We start from the raw sequence: 17,151 nt of genomic DNA on the forward strand, positions 1-17,151 counted from the left end.
GAATCACACTAGACAGCAGTTAACACGTTAAATCAGTGAGACAGCGGCTGAAGAATGGGACATTTGAAATCAACTGGCCCTGAGAAGAGTCCTAATGTAGGGAAGGCTGGTAAGTCATGCGCAGCAAAACCCTAAGTTCAGGCAACTTGCAAAGGACTCACAGGAACAGAGCGTCCACAGCTGAATCAACCTGAACTCTCGCTGTAAACTCCACGGTGCTGTTCTGCGGGAGGACCGGCAGGACGCCCAACACAGTCAGGTTCTTCATCTTGTTCATCATCTCGACTGTGACGTTGTAGTTGACTGTAAAGTTACTGACGTGGTTGGAGGCGGTGAGCTGGGAAGGACAGTGGGACAAAGAACGCATTTGGGATCACCGTGCTGTGCTGCCCTCTCCTCAGAGAGGGGCTTCACCACAGGGGAGAGATTGCCCCAGGCAGGCGGGCAGGGTAGGTCAGAGAAGAGCAGCCTGGGGGACAGGGAGGCAGAAGCAGTGGCCTGAATGGCACCGGAAAGCAGCATAAACCGGAAGGTTTATGGTTTTACCTACCTGGCACAGCCTCCTCTTACTGGACCCACCACACCTCCACCACTAAGTTAGCCCAAGGAAGGGCTGGTTCTGGCCAGCAAGAGGACAGAAAGGCTGCTCATCCCGAGGCTCCTCTGGCCCTGACACTGCCAGCCATCCTTTTGCCTGCTCTGTGTGCCCCGCACTGTTTCCAGCTGCTGAGCACAGGGACTTGCAGACACCGAGGGAGCAAGAACCACTCAGTCTCCCTGGGACAGCTGCAGGTGAGTGGCTCCAAGCACAGTGTGGGGATGGGGGGACTCCTAAACTGAACGTGCCAAGTGCAGCCCCAGCACCCTGTGCTTGGTGGGTGCAGAGAGTGAGAGCAAAGTTGGGCAGAGGAGGGAAAGGGACAGGCAAGAGACTGAAGGAGCATGACAGAAGTAGAGCAGAATCCGCAAGATTATCTAGGCGTGTAACACTAATACCTAATGATGAGGCATCTTGCCATCTCCTCACCTGCCGGAGAGCTGAGCTGCTGGCAGAAGGGACCCTTCAAACCCAGCTGGGACCTCTCGCACCAGCAGATAAAAGTACCAGCAGATAAAAGTTTGTGCCTCTGCTTCTGTGGACCTGTTACACTGAGCCCAGACTAACGGCACCTTTTCAACTCCGTAAGTAAAAGCAACCCAAGCTTGCCAGCACGGTGCTGAACCCAGCAAGTTAGCATGAGCATGCCCTCAGAGCTAGGGCTGGTGTCCCTTCAGGAAGCCAGCAATTATCCTGCAAATGTGTCAAGCAGCTTGGAGCCAGACCAAGACTGTGCATGGCAGTACATGGCACGAACCAGAAAGATGACCTGGCCAGAGGTAAGCTCCTCTTCCAAAGCAGATTCCTCCCTCCTTCTTCTGGTGTCATGACAAAAATCACTGTTCCTGTCTGCACCAGTAGAAAGAGAACAGGAGAGAGACCAGAAGAGCTTGTGGCAGAAGCTCTGTCCTGGCTACAGAAGTCTTACATTTGAATCCTGCCCCTGCCTGGTTCTAAATGCACATCTACTGTGTGCCAAGGCAGTGGGCAGCACCCTGCTGTGGGGTCGCTGCCTCGTTCCTGCTGGGAGGGAGTAAGGACAGGTACTCCATGAAAAGAAAGTAGAACATGGAGAAAAGAGAACACAAAGATGAGAAAGATGGAGAAGCCAGCAGGAGAGGAGGCCATAAGAAGAAACCAACTATGTGCATTTGCATGAGCAGCTCAGTGACGAACAACAGATGAGCTCGTTAGGAGCCCAGTGAAAACCTCAACTCAATTCAGCGCATGGCCTAAACCTGCACTGCTGGCAGCTCCTGCATGGGGCAGGGTGTCTGCAGAAACCTCTGCTTTCTCCTCTCCCTGCTGCTTTTCCTGCTTAGTTTGCGGGATGAAATGGAAACCCAGGATTAAAATGGTATTATGGGAAAGGCCTTAGCTTACCGAAAGCTTGTACACAGCTGGGCTTTGGTAGATAACGTTGAAGACAACATTGTAAAAAGTGAAAGATGGCTTATCATCTACTGTCCAGCGGAAAGTCACATCTGACCCGGCTTCCATCACAGGGACGTAGCTCTGAAAGGCATGAGGACATTTTATACTAGGGCAAGGGAAAAGCATGCACAGTGCTTCCCAGGAGATCTCCAGATGACCTGGAGAAGAAGCAGAGCCAGACTGGGAGGCATCACATATCAGTCAGACAGCACTCTCAGAGCACGACACAGGGGTGCAAGACCATCTGCAGCTGTGTCACTGACAGAGCACTGCACACCCCGACCCTAAAAACCAGCAGCAGAGCTGGGAGCAGAAGCCACACCGCCTGCTCCCACACCGTAATGCTCTGCTCTGGGCATCAGGTCTCCTTCTCGCTGGCTGAAAACATTTCTGAAATCTTTGCAGAAACGACTCAGCTTCACCTACACCTGCAAACTCAGTCTCTGACTCTCATCCATGGACGCTGCCTGACCCAAAGGCTAAAGTGGTTGCCTTGCGCTGGATGGGGCAGGGTTTCTTCCTCCCTCCTACCGTGCCTCCTGAGCAGACCGTGGCAGCTAGGGAGGGTGAGACGAGAAGGCACTGCAGGCACAGGGTTCTGCCACAAGCAGCCAGAAGCTGAACACAGCATTTCACAGATATCAACAGGCAGCTATTAAACAGGTTCCTAGGGCTTGGCTGTAGTTCTGGGGACAGCGGATTTGAGAAAAAAAAAAACAGACTGCAAACACCAGAGCAATCCAAGACTTTGATGGATGGGTGAAACATGCCTATAGCTTCAGCCGGCTGGTGTAAGGATTTAGGAGAGCAAATCAAAATGCCTAGAAGAATAACTACCTCAACAAGTCAAAAGGAGGTAATCACTGGCCTCTGATAATATACCAATTTTCTGAGTGATCCCCTGGGCAAATGCAAAGCCAGTATGCCCCTCACACTACGTGCTGCCTTACCTGAGGGAATTAAAGTGAGCACACAGCTGAGCTGCCTTCCTGCCAGCGAGCAGCAGTGGGTTTTGCCACATGCACGCCCCAGCAGCAATGCTGACTGCATGGCCCACGAGCCAGCGCTTAGCAGCAAGCAGCGCTGTGCCCTGACCCCCAGTCCTCCTCTTGTCAAACCCACGCCGTCAGCAGTAAAGGCTAAAAATCATTAATTAACAGCAGCAGTAGCCACTCACCACTCGTGTATTCAGCAGGACTCTGCTCTCAGGGTCAGGAGTGGCCCTCAGCCCGCGGATGGGCTCCTCCACTTTCACTATGACGGTGATGTTCTGGGAGCTGACGGCGTTCTCCGCCACAAGCACGTGGCTGCTGGACCCCTCCCTGAGGCCGCTCAGGCTGAGCACGGCAAACCAGGTGTCGTTGGTCTCCCTGGCGCAGTCGGCAGTCAGCAGAGCCACAGCCGCGGGGCAGCTCCCTTCGAAGGGGACGGTGTGGTTGTCGCCCAGCCAGCGAGCTGTGGCGTTCGCGCCCGAGGAGAGCTTGACCAGCAGGGCAGTGTGGTTGGACGGCACGTACACCTTGCCTCCCTGGGGAGCCGGGTGGACAACGCGCAGGCCCGACACCCGGGAGGTGACCCAGAAAGTGCAAGAGAGGTTGGCGCTGAAGGGCCCGTTGTCCACGCTGGCTCTGACCGTGTAGTGCCCCGGCTGCTCCAGCCCCGTGTTGTGGGGGCTGATCACCGGGACCTGCTGCTCCTCGGCGTAGCGAACTCGGAGAGAGCAAACTGTGTTGTTGATCCAGGTGGCACCAGCGGAGCTGGCAGACGGCCCGAGTGCCCAATCTGAAGAGTTTGTGCTGAAGAAGTTGGTTCTGTAAGGGGACGTGGGGCTTGGCTGGCACTGGAGGAACGAGCCCAAGCCTGCGCTGTGCTGGATACCGAAGACATCCCTGGCCCTGACAAAAATATCTTCTTTTCTGAATGTGACCTGCAGAGAGAGGGGACATTTTTGGATTGATGCATCAAGTTCAGAGCACTCAGCACCCAACTCTTGCCTGGGCAACACAGCTGGATTTACTGCCAAAGGGAAACCCACAGAAAAGCCACAGATCCAAATGCTGCGTGGGGAAATATTTCACCACTCTGCTCTCCTTGGCCGCTTTAAACCAAAAATGTCATGTGTTAACAAGGAACTCAGCTCTATGCTCTACCTGCACTTCCTAAGGGCAATGGGAGTAGCAGAGAGGCTGCAGAGTGTTTTAACTGACTGCACTAGGTTGTTACTGCAGGGAGCCACAGCCTGCAAAGAGGAAAACAGACAGTGGTGGCACGAGGTGCAGCAGTAATAAACACTGACCAGGTAGGGGGAGGAAGGGCCAGCTGGTACTGTGAAGAGAAACTCCTCGATGAGCTGATAGCTGAGCTGGCTTTCATTGTGCTGAAGGGACGCGGGGCTGCTGGCAAGAGAACTGTTGGTGCACTCTGTCGCATTGCAGCAGTTGTTTGCCAATGAGCACAAATCAGTCAAATGACACCACTGGAAGCCAGGAGGACATTCAAGTAGAGTCCAGTTCCCGTCATCCTGAGAAGTACGGAACGGTTCTGTAGCATTTTGTCCCTCCTGGTAATCTGGAAGAGGTGAAAGAGGAAGCAAAGATTAGTGTTCTAACAGGCAACTCTTCAGTGCACTTCTATATTGCTCCAAATTCACCATATATTTTCCCACTGTGACTGATGATGACTCCAGTCTTAGTAAAAGCTGCAACTGCAATGCATCCTGGTGCTACGTAAGTAAAAAGTGTCCTGTTTTACTGGAAAATTTCACAAAGGCAGGAAGATTGTTAAAAACAAAGTCAGTCTCTTTTCCAGTGAGAATGCGCCAATTTGCAATCTAAAAGAGATCTATGTTCAAGCGAAAGCTGTTCCAAGCAAAAGCAGAGCTGGCTTTGACACTGAAAACACATTAAGTACCTTTTCTTAAGTTAATGTTTCCATGTTAAAGTATCAGTTTTTCAGTGTCAAAAAATATCCTTTCGTAATCAGCCAAATATATGGCTATAGCAAAGAATTGCTTGCAAAATTAATTGTTGCCAAACTGTGAGTACTGAGCCGTTGTACAAGCAGTAAAGGGCTTTTTGGATCATCTCATCCATCAGGAACAAACGGGCTCAAGAAAATACTCTTCCTCATTAACCTGCAGGGCCAGATGGACCAGAACACGTTCCATTAGACATATCATCTCTTCCTAAAGTGTAAAAGTATAACTCAGAAGATTAATTCCCTTCTACGTGTGTTCCATACGCTCTCATCATTCCTCGGGCACGGAGACAGGTAACAAAGCCATAAGAAACTGCTTGGGGTCCTTGTGGGGAAGAAGCATCATTCCTAAGTGGCAGCTGCTGGTCAGCTTAAACTAAACAGAGAAACACAAGACTCTATAACTACCAGCTCTGCATTTGATGTAGAATTTGAATGTTCCGCTTCAAGTCAGAGCTGGCAGACAGACATGCCTGGAACCATCCTCACACGCAGGTCCAGGAGAGGCCTTTTCACTAAGCAGGGATAACCACAGGCATAACTGGGAACACCCTGGGGTCTCTGAATAAGAAAAGTGCTTCTTTGTTTTAAGACTTCTGCCACAAAAGCAATGGGAGAGGAGACATTCTCAGCACTGCAGTCAGCTGCGTTTGTCCCTTTGTACCGTCCCTGTTACAGCTGTCAGCCCAGACTCCAGTCCCCATTGCTAACCCACCACATCCACATTGCCACAGCTGATGAAGAGCCATTATTTAGTTGCTCAGCTGTTCTCTGGTCACTGCTTTTCCAGGACCACCGCTCCACCCAGAAATCTCTTCTCCGGCTGTGCTGGTTGGCTCCAACAGGACCGTTTTTATCCTGCCTTTGATCCATGCAGTTGCGGCTCTGCCCCTTTCTAAGCTGTCAGGCCAATGTAAAATTCATCCACTTGATTTGTCTCTCTATTCATTTCCCCAGGACACCTACTTCTTAAAGGCAACCTCAGGCTGTCCAACTACACCTGCCGATTTTGCACTTGAGTCTCCATAAAGCATAGAACCAAATCTCTGAGTTTTTAAGGCGTCAAAGCAGAAGCTTTGAAGCCAGAGGGCCACAAGAAAGCCACTCACACTCAGTTTGACATGGCCCTCGTGGCATCAGCCCTAACAATAGCCGAAGTGTTGAGAGATGTCTCACCTTCTCCATCTATTGGTCTGTGCACCTGGAACCTCACTTGAACGGGCTGATGCAGGTCTTGTGTCACAAACTCCAGGGCAGTCAAATACCCCTCATGCCTGAACGCCAGCTCAGGGAACACCATCACCTGCAAAACAAAGCAAGGCTCTCACCTACCCGTGTCTTCTTGGACCATCTCTACAGCAATAGGATAAGCAAACTCTCCTTACCTCCCCAGTTTGCAATGGAGCTGACAGCACATCTTCTGTCACGTTTTTCAAAGCCACGTGTGTCTCAAACACAGGGTTTCCCACAAGGAAGTTTTCGGCATTTAAGAGAACTCCTGTTTACAAAGCAAGTATTTGAACAAATGAGACTCACGTAACAATCTCCAAGGCCCCATAGTATATATATATATATATATATATATATATATATACACATATATATATACATATATATTCCTATACAGTACCCCAACATCTCACAGACTACAAGATGGCACAGAAAGAAGAGCCATGACAGCAGTGCCACAGCCCCAGACACAGGCAGCAGCACTGACTGCTCAAATAATGGGGAGAAGCTCTTTCCAAAGCTCCGCATCAGAGCTTTACTTCTCTCTTTACTTCTATAGATGGCAAAGATTGGAGTGGGCCAAATTCCTTGCAACGGGAATGTTGCGGTTGCTGACAGTGCCACTTGGTAAGGGGGCAATGGTCTGGACAGCCCCCTCCATGCAGCCCTATTTTTCCCTGGCACACGCCACCAGGACACCTGCCTGCCTCAGATGTCAGCTGAGAGCAGGAGGAAAGCAGAGCCCACCTGTTGGCTTGTACTCGCACACATAGCTGTGCTTGGCCATGCACAGGTCTGTGTTACACTGCCCGGTTGGGCCCATCCGGACACAGTGATCAGCGTTTGATGGATGGGGTTCTCCTGGCAGCCAGTTCTGACAGCTCTCCAGATTAAATCCTTCGCCTCTTTGCTGTGCTCCAGTGCTTGCAAAATCATTGAATCCAATCCAGACATCGAGGCTCCTTCAAAAAAAAAAAAAAAAAAAAAAGAAGAAGAAGGGGGGGGTGGATTTCAGGAAATTATGAGTATTAGAAAGATCTGGGACAGATGCCATCTATGGTTCTCTATGAAAATAATAATCTTAACAACAACAGCTCCATCCGGGTGTAAGAAGCTGCGTGTAAAGGAACCTTTCAGTTACGAAAGGATTCCAGAATCCATTCTGCCACTAACACTTATTGTTCTAATAGCAGCTCCTTCCTGGTGCACCATTCTGCTGTCCACCAGCTGCTCAGGCCCCTGTACTACAGGCTGTAGAAAGCCACCTGCCTTCTGATGTAGAGGGGACAGTAGAGCCCAAAGGATTTGACAGAGCCAGCAAACCAAGGGTACATTGCAAGGGAGGGAGAAGGAGCTCACGGGGATGGCTGCATCAGGCGGTGCAGCAGGTTGACTGCAACCTCAGGCCTCTCCTAGCAGTGCGGTTTGTTAGAGCAGTCTGCCTGCATCGCCGTTTAAATGACCTTCACAGATACTTTTTTTTTTACTGAGTCATGACTTAAGGGGAATTTTACGGTCATACAAAACTGTCTGAAAAAAAAGATTCAACTTTTAGAAAACTTTCGTTTGTTTTCTGGGGACCTGTGGAATTTGCCATTGGTTGATTCTCCACTGCAAGTGGAATCAGCACCAGGGCAGGATTAAAGCTCAGATGGTGCCAGTTATGGGAGCTCCTGTTCAGCTCCTGTTCAGCTCTGATGCAGCTGTTGGAAGATAATAAACTCCTCAGTCACCACCGAAAGGCAGCAAACACAGCGGGGGGCAACACACAGCAGCAGCGGCCAAAGCACTGCAGGAAGAAGAGCCCCACATGCAAGAGAAACCGCCAGGACCATTTTAGGAAGATGACATGGCCCTTCCACATTTGGAAGTTGGATGAATCCCAGCAGAGATCCTGGTGGAAAGTGCTGAATGGTCTTTCATAGCCACAAACAGCCTGTTTCTAATCGCACCCAGCAGAAAGCGAGGCATTTGTTCCATATTAACTTCTGGGGGGAAGAGCCTCACCGTGCACCCTTCGAACCCCCCGCTTTTTCTCCCCAGCCCCTCCTGCTGTGGCCTTGTCCTCTGCTGCAGCACGCTGGCAGCCCGGTCCAGCTGCCGTGCACCGAGCAGACAGGGGAGGTAACTGGTGTCTCTCCACCACTGGGCTCACGACAGATGGAATGATTAATGAGGTCATGCTGAAAAACGACGACGAAAATAACTGTTCTGTGAATCAGTAGTTTTCACTGCAAATAAGATTAAAAAATAAATAGCCGCTCCACTCTGCTCCCGAACCACTGGCAGGGGATTAGGGAGAATGGGTAGGAAACCGCCTGTTTGCTGCCATCAGTAAAACCCGATCGAGTTTTTCCTCTTCTAATTCCAGCTATGATCTAACTTCAAGTCATCAGAAAAAAAGAAAAAAAAAAAAAGAGAGAAAGGAAAAGGCTGGATGGATTGCTTCCCACCCCTGCCCCACTGCTAGGCCCATAACCTTGCAGAGAGCAATGAGGGGGCTCCAGATACTTCATCTGAAGCAAGGGGAGGGTGTCCCTCCACCTCCGAGGAAGGAACGAGCTGCCTTCCTTGGGGCAGCAGGAGCAGAACAAAGTCTGAGGAGGCTTAAAAGGGAAGAGGGACTCTTTGCACTGCATCAGAGGAAAATGGGGTCCCCTGGAAGGGGTGTGGGCTCTGAGGAGGAGAGGGCACTGGTTCAGTGTGCATTGCTCCTGGGGAGGTCATCAAATGATAGGAGCGAAGGAGAGAAAAGAGCAGTCCTTGCTGCTACGTGCTCTAATGAAAAACAGATTTCAGCTTCTGTCATTTTCCCACAAGAAACTATGGAAGCTGCATGTTCCAAAAACCTGCGGCTTGCTTGATTTGTCTTTTATCACCAGGGAAATCGCATCCTGGAACTGTCTCATTCATGTTTATCTGAATGGATTAATAAAATAAAGAGATTAAATAAAGGGGGCTGGGGAGGAGAACAATGTGGGGCAGCAGCTGGGAAACAGCTTGGGCGGCTCACTCTAATCCGAGGTCTCATGATTTCCTTGCACTGCAGTCCATCAAAAGCCTTGCACGCAATGCCTGAAAAATCAGCACACCAAGTGACCAGCTCCTAACCCACGGCAAGGGGCAGACTTCTCTTCCCCAGGGCAGGGACAACATCTGTAACCTCAGGATAAAGCCCAATGCAAAGGCAACGAGGCAAGGACACACTTTTGGGGAGAAGGGCTGCCAGTCCTCAAGCAGGTCTGTTCAAAACCTACATCACATGCAGTTGTTCCCTCTGCATGTGCTTTCTGGGCCGCGTTTATTAACACGGTATCTGCAACATCCTCACCTGGGAGTGCTGACAAGAGCTGTCAGGCCCCCACAGCTCCCCTGCTCGTGTTCTTTCCCCCATGCCGGCTGGTTGCAGAGAGGGCACTTGGAGAGGCCACGTAACCCAAGGCTGATGCTCCAGCGCTGCCTGTTTATAAAGCCCGAGTGCTGAGGTGGAACAGATGTTCCCGGAGCCTGACGCTCAGAGGAGCGCTGCTCCTTCTCAGGACACAAAAGCAGAGGGGATGTGGTCTGGGCTGCAGGCTGCAGCCGTGTGTCCAGGATGTGGGATTCCTAGCTGAGAGGCAGGATTACAGCGCTGGCTTGTGCTGTGCTGGAGCAGCTGCTGGATGTCCCGGTGTCCCGCACTGGACAATCCAGCTGTAGCTCTGCTGATGGGGGGAGCTGCTTCTAAGGTCACCTTCTGGCCCTGCCTAGCAGCCAAACACCTCCTGGCCACCAGCACCTGACCCCCTTTGCTGCCTGCACACTGTGCTGGACCCAGTGGATGTCTCTGACCCAGTTCAGAGGCACCCACAGGCACAAACACAGGCACAAGACGCCCACCAGCCACAATCCCACAAATGCCAGTTCTGATTTCCAGTCTTTCTGACTCTACCCTCTTCTTCCCTCTACAGCCTCTACAGAAACAAGCCAAGTACAGCAAGGCTCGAGCTCTGCTTATTCCTCCTTCTTGCTCAGCAGCCTCACACCCAGCTTCTCCCCGTGCTGTATCACCCTCAGCTCGGACCCATGCAACCCACCAGACCGACTGGCTGCAGAGGGCTGCCCGCTGCAGGGCTCTTCCCCCCAGACACCTCTGCAGATGTAACCCCAGAAGCACAACATCCCTCCCTAGGAAATCTTAACCCTTACCCTCCCCGCTTACCTGATGACGTGAGCGACCAAGAAGCCCTGGATCTCAGGGCTGCTGACAAAGGCCAGCTCTCCGTTGCCGTGCTCCTGGCAGTGCTGCTGCGCCTCCAGCCACTCGGCCTTCTCCACCACCAGCCGGTAGCAGTGGTTGTTGCCCAGAAAAACCAAGCCGTCGGGGGGACACATGGGGTGAACCGCTGCGAGAGGCAGAAGAACAAAGACATGATGCCCTTCCTATGGGATCACACACCCCAACCCAACCTGGGGCACAAGGCAGCAGGAGTGTCCTGCCCGTCTTGATGCCAGCAAATCCTATTCACTGCTCAACTGCTCTCTGTGCAGTCCTGTTCGTGGCCCAGCACAGGGCAAAGCACTGCTTGGTCAGCCCAGGTAAAGCACACAGGGGTGCAAGGAGTACCAAAGGAGTCACCCCTTACTCCTCATTAGGAAGGAGTGGCAAGGGTAGCCTCAGGATCCAGTGCCACCCCCTCCCTTGCTCAGCACCCTCAGGCCTCCCAGCCAGCCCCGCTTACCTCTGCCCAGCTCTCCAGCCTCTGCCGTGATACCGTACAACACCGTGAGGCCACTGCCACCTCTGTTACGGATCCGGATGTCCAGACTCTCGTTGGTCTTGATCAAGGAAGGGCACTGCAGTTCTAACTTCTGGGGTGAAGCCACCACCTCAACTTCTGCCTGCACGTATGTGAACCTGGTGCCCACAAAGAGGGTGGCGGTGACATTGTACTGCCCAGGTAAGGCATACCTGTGGACAACTGCATTTCCAGTGGTGTTGAGAACCTCTGTCTGGTCCCCAAAATCCCACTGTAAAGTGCTGACGGCAATGGGAATACTGACATTGAAGAGCACGGCCTGGTGTAGGCCATACCGGGGCTGGAGTCCTGTGAAAGACACAGACAGCTGAGCCTCGAAGGGAAAGTGGATGAGCGATGGGCCACTGCAGGCCTGCCCAGGCAAATGCTCAGTGCAAAACAGCAAACAACTGGAGGAAGAGTTCGGTTCATGGGCAGAACCACACAAACACTGCCCCTGGGTGCTGAAACCTCCGTATTCCTGGCCTTCGGCGTAACAGAGGGCACTGCAGGTCTCCTCGGTGAGGTTCCCGGGGTGAGCAGACGTGAAGAGGATGACCAGTTCAGCCTCACCTGTGTGGTTGCTTGTCAGGCACGTTATATATTGAGCTCCTGGGGGGGGGAGAACAGAAGATCCTCTTACAAACTGACACTGTGAAGCCATGGCTTGATGAAACTCCAAGAGACACCACCCCGCACCCCGGTGAGTGGGCTGCTTCTACTCCAACCACTTCCTTTTTGAGTCTTGCCTGGCAGTCTTCAATCCCTCAGCAATGACTTCCATCTCTTTCTACTAACTAATGCCAACAGAAATAAAGCCACTTCCACAGGCTTATGGAGCAGGAATGCACAATAACAGGGGTCACTGGGGAGCCTGATGGTGCCACAGGACATGGAGCCGCTCACAGTCTGACCCTGAAAGGAGGCCCAAGGAGCAGCCCCCAGGTAGGGCCAGAAGAAAAGGCTGTCCCTTGGTAGCACCGTGGCTGGGCTGGTGCAGTTTCACTTCCAGCCACAAGCCTGTAACCAAACACAGCTGGGCAGAGGGGCACACTGGAGCACAGGGGAATTGCCACAGGACTCTCCCTGAGGCCCACACTGGGGGTGCACAGACATTGCAGCCACCTTCAGCCCTGGGGACGGCCGAGAGCTTCCCACCTGCCTGCAGACAAAACGTGGTGCTAGAGAAGACGACAGTGTCACACAGCCTGTACCCAGGAGGTGCAGAAGGATGCATTCATAGACGTCCATGTCTCACCCCCGGGGCTTTGCTCCCCCTCGAGCCGCTTGCAGAGGCCCTGCCCCAGGCACACGGTGCTCAGCCGCAGCCCAGCTGGGGCCGCCTGCCTCCCGTCCAGCTCTGCCCACGCAGCCGAGCCGGGGCTGCCTGCGTGTTTCTGCTGGTTGCTACAACATTCCCCCAAACATCTCAACGGCGCTGGCCTCGCGTGATCTTCCCATATCCAACACATCCAACCGTCCGGCCTTCTCCACGGCCTTCCTGCAAACGCCGGGCCACTTTTCTGAAGAAAAGTCCCCTTGAGGAGTGCCATGCGTGGGAACTACCTTGTTTTTAACACCAGCCTGGCTGTGCTCCTTAGCTCCCTGCTGGCCAGTAACAGCTACCAGCAGCTGGCAGGCTCTCCCCAGCCTATCCCCTTTACACTGAACTGCCCCAGAAAACATCACCTGCAAAGATTCAGCTTGGCACGTCCTCCAGTCCCATCAACTTCAATGATATTTCACAGCTTAGAGTCAGATTGTTAAATGCATGAGAGAACGAAATCCTCCGGCCAGAGACGGGGCTAGCACCACCTGAGGGCTGCTTGTAGCTGGGTCTGTAATGAGTTTGCTGATCCCAGCCGTGGTGTGACCGACTATCCTTAATGCATCAAGGTACAGCCGTATGCTACCATTATTTGCTTAATTAGGTTAGAACGAGGGACTTGAGGCATACGGAGGTCTAGCTGGGATCACCAGCTCCCCTCGGGCCCACCGTTTCCACGGGTTTAGTCACCTCGCCCACCACAGCCCGCCGTGCCTCCTTACCACAAGTAGTGTTGATGAATGAAACGTTGAAGAGAGAAAGGTTTGCCACCGCAGGAGGCTGGGCACATCTCGTATCTGATGCCTGGAGAACCGTCACTTTTCTGTCTTCCACCCAGCGGGGCAACCAGGAAAGTTTGCAGTCACAAAAAAACGGATTCCAACTTAAGTTTCTGTAACAGGAGATCAGAGAAAAGTTGTGCATTAACTTGACAACGGGAAGCATGTGCTAAGTGTTAATTACAGCAATGTGCAGATCCCTCACTGTTCCCATCTGCGCAACTCCAGCGAAATGCTTCAGAAAGAACTGCTTAGGGGAGTTAATGAATAAGGAATCAAGCAATAATTAACATGATTTTTCTAGAGGCTAGAATTAGGCAAGTACTCCAAGTACTTTTTTCACTCTACAAATAATTGTTGCAATTAGAAGCAAATTACAGACACAGTCTTATATTTAAAATAGTCTGCCATCTAACAGCCATTGGATGTAATGGCAGCCTCAGCAGCTAAGGGAGACTATTTACAGCTCCATTAAAAAATAGCTAAGAGAATAAAATTGATCTGTCAAAAAAGAAATGCAAAGTCAATGATAATCTTTCCATGTGGCGGTTTAATGAAAAGATGGAAACTTTAATTGCAGCTAAGCTTGATCCAAATTACAGCCTTTGGCATTCAGCTGCGAACAGGACAGAGATGGAAAGATATTTGTTTAGCTGACGCCAGCTGGGCTGGGCTGCCGCAGGGGCTGAACCCAGGATTTTTATACTGAAAGCACCACTTTGCAGGCCAGCCTCAGCAGGGACAGGCTCACTTGGACACAGCACGGATCCTTTCTGTCTTTTCAGTGCCATTTGCAAGTAAAAATGCAGAGCTGAAAATGCTCTTTGTGTCTTAGTCTTCATGGAGAGTGCATAGCTGAGCTTTTTTCTTGCTTGCTGAGAGCGATTGCACAGGGTTAATCCCTGGGGTCGTGCAGATACAGAAACACCATTCTGTGCTGTGATTTCGTGCACCTCTTCTGGAACTGTGTGGCGTTCCCTGGCCTCCCGTCACGTATCAGCACAGATTTTAATTACTTCAGTTAAAAAGCATTATAAGGGTAAGAACCTGAATCACTTAGGGAGAACTTCTCCAAGTGTCTTCAAGCGACTTTGACAGCTGTGTGGCAGCTTTTCATTAGGTCCCCGGTCCCAGTGTGTGATCACACAACCAGGAACAGCCAGCAGGGCCTGGAGAATGGCCAGAAACTGTGACACCTCTGGCAGAGCTGGTGTGGGAGAGAAGCAGAGAGGCCAAGAGGGCAGCAGCAGAGGCTGGAGGTATCCAGGAGACAGAAGCAAAGTCTGGGAGGAGGTTAGGCTTGAAGGGTACCGAGAGGACCCAGGAGCAGGACACAGCCTGAGGAAGAAATTGGAGAGAGTCCAAAAAAGGAGCTGCAGGGACTGCAGGAGGGCGAGGAAGCAGCAGTTGGAGAGAGGAGAAGTAACATCAGGGAGGCCTGGTAATGAGAAGGTGGCAGTCAGCGTATCCACTCCTCATCCCTTCACGGCAGAGGAGCAGCCAAGCAGATTTAGGCTCCCTCCACCAGCTCTGTGTTTCCTAAGGTTCACAAGTTTTTAAAATGTCACGGAGAAAGACGAGGCTTGCACTGTCAAAACCTCACCAAGGGAGCATCTGGCAAGCACGCAGAGCTGCAGGGGTTAATGGGGACGGAGGGCTTCAATTCCCCCCTTAAAACAAACAGCAAAGTATGTGCCACCACACGTGGTGGAGCAATAGGTAGCCCTGATCTCCCCAGGACAGTGCTGCCTCCCACCCCCAGGAAAGGGAAGGGCTGTTTCAAGGGAAGGTCTCAGTAAAGAGCCAGGAAACAAAGAGAATGAACTTACATTTCACTTAAATTAAATAAATTATCAAATATTCCATCTTCTAATGTAGAAATCTTGTTGTGGCTTATATCTCTGTAAAAAATGAAAAGGGAAGTTCAATAATCGTTCATCATACTGGTAACAACTTCCTTGCCAACACACAGGATCAACCTCTCTTCCAAGCCCTGCTTAGTGACTGGCTAACCTCTGACCACCCCTGGTCTCAGAAGCTACTTACATATGATAGCAAAATTTTCTGTGAGATGCTATGTCACAGAATGACAGTGTTTGAGATTGGAAGTGACTTCTGGAGGTCATCTAGTCCAAAACCCTGCTCAAGCAAGGCCACCTGGAGTGGACTGCCCAGGACCATATCCAGGTGGCTTTTAAGCATCTCCAAGGAGGGAGACTCCACAACCTCTCGACGCAGCCTGTTCAGTGAGTCTGCGAACGGTCTCTCCCCTTCTCCTGGCCCACACGGAGTCTGCGCAGTTTTAGTGAAATGAGACACGGCAGGGTGTTGGGAGCAGTGGACACGCAGGCAGGCCTTTGTTCCACCAACGCTGGGCTCCTCAAAGGACCTTCATATTCAGTACCCAATTCCCTCCAAAGGTAAGTGGGATTTGAACACCACAGCTTTATCCTCATTTTCTGTTTTGCAACCCATCTTGTGACAAATGTAGCTTACTCTCCTGCCCCGATCCCCCCTCCACCTGGCAGTGCAGCGTGCCCGCTCCTGCCTGACTCTGAACGCCAGTGAGCAATCGGTCGTTCCCGGGACTGTGCAGCTGAACGCCCTGAGGAACGAGACCACGGACACACACAGCTGGGGCCCAGCAGCTGAGGTCGAGCGAGAACAAGGCTGACTTGTGCAGCACAAACGTGTGCGTGGTACCAGCTCAGGGGCGCGCTGGTAACGGGACGGCTGGAAGGGTGCCGCATGTACTTACAGTTTTGCCAGAGAAGTCAGGCTTCTGAACGTCTGAATATCTAAAACACTGATCTCGTTGCTGGAAAGATCCCTAGAGAAAGAAAACACAGCTTTCAGCTTTTGTTCAACTTTTTGTCATTCCTCTGTCACTGGAGCTTAGAAAGCCTCGCTCCAAACTCCGTCCAGACTGCAGACAGAAAGGTTTCGGTGTGCTAGCAGGGAACGGCTCTCCCAGCCAAGGAAAACACCTATCCCAGCTATACAGCATTTGCTGCTCACAGCTTTGTATGATGTGTATATAAAGATTAGGACTATCATTATATGCATACCATTCTACAGCATATCTAGAGCAATTACAGACATGACTAATGTACTACTAAATTTGAGGTATCCTTCAAAAAATTATGCAAGTCTAATACATGTTCAAAGAAATAATTAAGAAAGAATTTAGACTAAAATAGTAATTAACTTACAGAAGAAAAATTCGGAGGAACTTTCAAGTCCATCCCTAATGCCAAAGAACAGGTAATTAATTACACAACTGATGCATTCAGCTTTTAATGTTTAAAGATCTTTTTGTCCCTTTTTGAAAAAGCGTACAAGAAATGAAGGAGCAAAGAATATTTTCTGTTTAAAATCAGGCTAGACTTTCCCTATAAAACAAACACTGTTTAGAAAATCTTTAATCACTCTCTGTAACACTTAATAGCCTTCAACTCATCCAAAGAAAAATTGTTTTTGTCCTCCTATTCAGCTCTCTGTTTTCACCTCACGTCCTCTCTTTCAATTTTAAAATGTCACTCAGCTAGAAGTGAAAGTTTCGCTGATTGCTCCCTGCTCATTCCCAATAAACTTCACTCTTCAGTTTCAGATGAATCCCCGTTGGCCAAAACCTTCTTTTAGCAGCACCAAAATACTTATTCCAAGCCCTTGCAATGGTTATTCTCCTTCCAGGATTTCTGGCAGTGCTGCAGGGAGGCGGACAGGTCTGGAGGCACTGCCCAGCTCCCCGCAGCTGTAGGCATGCTGCACCAACAGAGACATCCTCCGGCCCTGCTCCCTCCTCACCTTTATCCTGAGCACCTCTTGTAACTTCTCCTCACTGTCTCACTTCTTATTTTTACCCCCTCATGGATTAATTCTTGATTTTGATATTTAAACTTAATTTATCTGAATGAAGAGAATTACACCAAATTGGCAGACAAACTACTTATGATTCCAGGAAACTATGGGGATAAGTAACAAGGATGGATGTCTCTTTAAAAGGTTTGAGTTTACTTTTCCCAATTT

The 17,151-nt window shown here is 50.9% G+C and overlaps 1 protein-coding gene across 1 annotated transcript in view; it reads right to left on the minus strand.

Annotated features, from left to right (window-relative positions):
* The window catches only part of PKD1 (polycystin 1, transient receptor potential channel interacting), an 87,849-nt gene that overhangs the window by 35,000 nt on the left and 35,698 nt on the right, over nt 1–17,151 (minus strand). Inside the window, exons 2-13 of the mRNA XM_040574781.1 lie at nt 15,881–15,952; nt 14,952–15,023; nt 13,066–13,235; nt 10,960–11,628; nt 10,440–10,623; nt 6,986–7,200; nt 6,394–6,506; nt 6,185–6,311; nt 4,329–4,600; nt 3,210–3,959; nt 1,982–2,113; nt 162–337 (exon numbers count right to left, since the gene is read on the minus strand). Of these exons, the coding sequence (XP_040430715.1) occupies nt 162–337; nt 1,982–2,113; nt 3,210–3,959; nt 4,329–4,600; nt 6,185–6,311; nt 6,394–6,506; nt 6,986–7,200; nt 10,440–10,623; nt 10,960–11,628; nt 13,066–13,235; nt 14,952–15,023; nt 15,881–15,952 (2,952 nt within the window). The remainder of the gene's footprint in view (nt 1–161; nt 338–1,981; nt 2,114–3,209; nt 3,960–4,328; nt 4,601–6,184; nt 6,312–6,393; nt 6,507–6,985; nt 7,201–10,439; nt 10,624–10,959; nt 11,629–13,065; nt 13,236–14,951; nt 15,024–15,880; nt 15,953–17,151) is intronic.

This window comes from Cygnus olor, chromosome 15 (genome assembly GCF_009769625.2).
Source record: "Cygnus olor isolate bCygOlo1 chromosome 15, bCygOlo1.pri.v2, whole genome shotgun sequence".
In the NCBI taxonomy this organism is placed as follows: domain Eukaryota; kingdom Metazoa; phylum Chordata; class Aves; order Anseriformes; family Anatidae; genus Cygnus; species Cygnus olor.